At 39.9% G+C, this 5,060-nt stretch overlaps 1 protein-coding gene across 1 annotated transcript; it reads right to left on the reverse strand.

Annotated features, from left to right (window-relative positions):
• Nucleotides 1-2,544: 2,544 nt before the first annotated feature.
• On the reverse strand, nt 2,545-4,890 carry MSX1 (msh homeobox 1). Its single transcript, XM_083156105.1, has 2 exons — nt 4,384-4,890; nt 2,545-3,543 (listed from the first exon to the last, which is right to left on the reverse strand). Exons 1-2 carry the CDS (start codon nt 4,805-4,807, stop codon nt 3,122-3,124), a joined length of 846 nt encoding a protein of 281 aa, XP_083012231.1. The 5' UTR covers nt 4,808-4,890; the 3' UTR covers nt 2,545-3,121.
• Between the last annotated feature and the right edge of the window lie 170 nt (nt 4,891-5,060).

The raw sequence follows: 5,060 nt of genomic DNA on the forward strand, positions 1-5,060 counted from the left end.
CATGTATGTTTGTATGTATTTATTCATGTGTGTGTGTGTGTGTGCATGAATGTATGTATGTATTTATTCATGTGTGTGACTGTGTGTGTGTGTATGCATGAATGTATGTATGTATGTATGTATGTATGCATGTATGTGGGTATATGTTTAAATATATATATATATATATATACATACATGTATGTATGTATGTATGTATGTATGTATGTATGTATGTATTATGTATGTGTGTATATATGTATGTATGTATGTATGTATGTGGGTATATGTTTATATATACATACATACACACACACACACACAAACACACATGTATGTAAATGTTTGTGTGTGTGTGTATATATATGCATTCATTCATGTGCATATAAATTCACACATACACACACACACACACACACACACACACACACATATGGGAATGTCAAAACTGGTGGCCTAGGGGTTGGGGGGCACTTGTCAGTCCTTTACTTACCAATGATCTATCTATCTATCTATCTATCTATCTATCTATCTATCTATCTATATATATCTATCTGAGATCTGGGAATAGCAAGGCTGTTGGGTATGTGGACTGGGGTTAGGGGGCACTTGTAGTGTCAGTCCTGTGCCTGACAGTGATTTAATACCCCAACATTTTCTGTACTGTTCCCAGAGCCCATACATGTGAGATCAGCATAGCCCAATACATGAATGGAGATGTATATTAGCCTGCGGGCTTCTGTCTTTTGATCTTGTCCCTACATACAGTTATGGTACAAGGTGTAATCTGCAGTGAGGCCATGTCCCCGTCTATTCCCCGGACCCTGGAGATAGGGAGCCAGTGCTGGTAATCAGAGCTGTCTGGCTGGGGCCTGGGATAGCCTCCAATGTTTGTGCTGCAGCTACTTAGCACCCTCCAATCTTATCTGCTCCATGTGTCATTGTATTACAGCTCAAAACACAATAAATACACAGAAATACAAGAAGGGGGGGGGGGGTTACTGGCTCCAGAGCATAGATTGCAGGGTGACAAGTGAGAGACTGGCCACTAAACGCTGACTTACTGGAATCATCACTGATATTTGTGGCACTGGGAGAAGTTTCCTCTGGCCTCAAGCTATAGTCTCACTGGAGCCAGCTCTGTACTTGCAGAACCTGCCTCATTACACCAATTAGTCTCTGTCTGAGCTTTGTGCAGCGTGCACATCAACCCAAGCCCTCAACGCAGACAGGGGAAGCAGTAGTAAAAATACCAGTAGTAGCAGCAATAATAATAATAATAATAATAATAATAATAATAATAATGGGCACCATTAAACTATAGGATGATGTTATGAAATTCCTGAGTGTATCGACCACTAAGATTAATTTTGATGGTAATTTGTGTAACTACTTTATATTCACGAATAAATCTGAAGTAGGGAGAACAATGAGCAAATAGTACAATATAATCAGTTGTTGTATTTAATACTCTGTTGCACTCACAGCGATTGGATCCACCCTGTAGTAAAAGGAACAGACGCTGTTGCTCAACTGTGAATATTCGATGCGAATTCTGACCTGTGCGATATGTTTGTAATAGTACAGTCATAAAGCCTCAAGCAGCCTCTCTATTTGAACTTCCAAAGTCAACTACTCAGCCCCCAGCTAAAGCCAGACTGGACCGAGGAATACTCCTGGCATAAAGCGGCAGGACATCGACTGCTGGTTATGTACAAAGCCCAGATTGCGTTTTATGTACTGATTGCGTTCTATGTATAAACTAATAAATCTTAATTGTTTACCATTATCTATCTATCTATCTATCTATCTATCTATCTATCTATCTATCTATTACATAATCACGATTGTTTTTGCACCTTTAGTCACATGCCCTGATGAAAGGTATTAAGCATTGTTGAAACGTTGAATTTATTACAGATATATATATATATATATATATATATATATATGTATACATACACACACACACACACACACACACATATATATATATATATATATATATATATATATATATAATGTACTGTATATACCTTTTTTTCGTACCAGTTAAAATATACTATTTAAAATAAGTTCGAATTTTATCTCATGTGATTTTACTATAGCAAAACCATTTTTATCGTTATCCCTTTTTTTTTTACAAATATATTTCAATTTTGAGGTTATAAATCCTACTCTCAACTTCACAACCCGATATTCTTCTGAGCAACGCTGTCGGTATAGATATATGGACAAAATAATAAATAGTGTCGGTTTGAAATCCAGCGTTTGAATATGGACATAAGCAATTGTAGTCAAGGCCGATATTTAGGTTTCCCGATGCGCAGTTTTTGCAATGATTCTTTTTTTTTTTTGTTCTTCTACAAAGCACAAAATCAATAACAAAAAAGTACAAGAGCAATACATTAAAATTAATTTATTTAACAAATAGAACTATAATATAAATGATAATAAATTTCAAATATACATTATATTACATAATACAACCCCTTCCAAAGGGATTAATACAACAATAAAACAACAAAAACAAAAAACAGGCAGACAGTGCTGTCAAATAGAAATACTTCATCTCTTACATGTAAGAGATATACATATTTACACATATATATTCCTTTATCGGCCATGCCATCCTGTGACGTCACTGGGCTCAGAGAAGAAGAAGAAAAAAACGCTACAAATTTGGCAGATGAAGGGTCACCTACCCCAGTGGCTGATTAACCCTTTGTTATCGCCTAAAGCGAAATGAATGTGTTCACTTGTGGTTTTCTTTTTTTAAACGCTACTTTAAAAAAAAAATTGTAATTATTAATCAAGTCACCAGATTAAACAAACAAAAATTGAAAAACTAAAAAAAAAAAATTTGACTCTTTTTTTTTAGATCCTCCGGATTAAGACGCAAGTGCTGCAAAAAGGACGCACTGTGTTAGTTTTTGGCATGGCAAAGGTGGCAAAGCTGGTTGTAGGACTCCACTGGTCAGACCCAGTCTAGGCAAGGTGATAAAGGCATACATGCTGGAGTGACAATAAAATAGTATTTCTACAGATGAATTCCCTAGGAATCCATAAGATAGTGACAAAATAATGTGGGAAAGTTTCACACCAAGGGTCCTTGTCAACAGTCTGTATTGGGTTCTAGTCTTTACGAGAGGTGGTACATGCTGTACCCAACATGTGCGGTATAAAGGCCCATGGGTGACAGGGGAAGAGTGGGTCTCTGGAAAGGGTTGGACGTTCCATACAATGATGTTGGCATAGCAGTTCCAAGGGGGAAGGAGATGCCAAAGGCTGGGGGTAGCATGGGCTTTGCTGCCATTTTCAGTTTCTCCAGTTCTGCCTCTTGCAGCCTTTTGGCCTTTGCCCTTCTGTTCTGGAACCAGATCTTGACCTGAGTCTCGGTGAGGTTGAGGGAGCTGGAGAACTCTGCTCTCTCCGCTATGGAGAGGTACTGCTTCTGCCTGAACTTCCTCTCCAGGGCCAGAAGCTGGGAGGTGGTGAAGGGGGTCCGTGGCTTTCTGTTCGTCTTGTGCTTCCTCAGAGTGCAGGCTGGGGGGCTCATCCTCCCTGGAGACAGGACGGAAGATAAGGGTTGGTTTAATTTGCATTGTTCAGGAAAATCACCAGCATTGGATTAACGCTACCAATTTATGAGAGAGAGAGAGGAGAGAGAGAGAGAGAGAGAGAGAGAGAGAGAGAGAGAGAGAGAGAGAGAGAGAGAGTACAATGATGTATCTTAAAAAAAATAAACCAATTCAAAATGTTTAAAAAGTTTCTATGTTATAATATTTAATATACTCTAATTCCTTCACATTGCCAAACATCCCAACATCAAACTGCACATAAATAACGTATGGAAAGTTAAATAGTATATATAAAGCACAGATAGATAGATAGAGATACATAGATAGTAGTTAAATAAGATAGATAGATAGAAACACATATAAACACACACACATAGATTGATGGAGATAAATAGATATATAATAAATAGTTTGATAAGATAGATGTATATATATACACACAGAGATAGATAGATATGCACATATATATATATATATATTTATATATACATACACACACAAACAAACACACACACACACACACACACACACACACACAGATAGATAGCTAGATAGATATATAGATAGATAGATACACACATAGATAGATACACACATAGATAGATACACACATAGATAGATAGATAGATAGATAGATAGATAGATAGATAGATAGATAGATAGATAGATAGATAGATAGATAGATAGATAGGGACTTGGCTAAGCCTATTGTGCACATTACAGAGAACACATCAGAAAGTTTCCAAACTTTTCCGCTCCCCCCAGGTTTGGGCAGCAAACAGTTAATAACAACCCCCACACCCTGGCCACACTGTGTACTTACTTGGTGGGGAGGGGGTGTATCTGGGGCTCTGGATCCAGGGGCCCTCCTGCCTGTCCGGGCTTTCCGACTTGACAAGTGCTTCTTCTGGCAGTTTCATGATGCCCCCGACAGTGAAATGACTGCTCAGGGAGATAGGGGAGCAGGGGGTGTCTGCTGCAGCCAGGGATCCCATCCTGGGACTGTGGGAAGTCCCTGCCAATGGGGACACTGCTGGGCTGGAGATCTCCCTCTCTCTCCCAGGCTTCTTGTCGGCCATCAATGCCTCCACACTGAAGGGCAGGACGGCAGCATTCACCCTGGGCTTGTCACTCTCGGCTTCCACTGCCATGCTCAGGCTGGTCTGCATGCTGCTCGGGATGAAGGGGGACTTCTCAAGTTTTGCACCAAGCTGGAGAGAAGTCATTACAGCAGTACCAGGGGCCATGCAGAGTGATCCTTCCAAAGCTCAGGCAGCAAGGGGACATGTGCCTTCCATGGAGAGTCAGCAATGCAAATCCTAGGGGTAGGATGTTGTCATGTGTCAGCCTCAGGACTCAGCACTTTCTTACTAATAAAGCAGAGAGCCAATAAGAGTATGAGCCAATAGGAGACAGGAGGGGGAGGGAGCAGGAATCTGATTGGCCACAAGTCCCCTCTCTAACCACAGAACCCCAGGCTGCTCCCAGCTCCCATTAAAA

Source organism: Crinia signifera, chromosome 1 (assembly GCF_055691185.1).
Source record: "Crinia signifera chromosome 1, ASM5569118v1, whole genome shotgun sequence".
NCBI lineage: Eukaryota > Metazoa > Chordata > Amphibia > Anura > Myobatrachidae > Crinia > Crinia signifera.

Coding starts and splice junctions, on each gene's coding strand:
- MSX1 (XM_083156105.1), bottom strand. CDS start 4,807: ATGGCCCCTGGTACTGCTGTAATGACTTCTCTCCAGCTTGGTGCAAAA. Junction 3,544..4,383: donor ATACACCCCCTCCCCACCAA/GTAAGTACACAG, acceptor TCCTGTCTCCAG/GGAGGATGAGCCCCCCAGCC.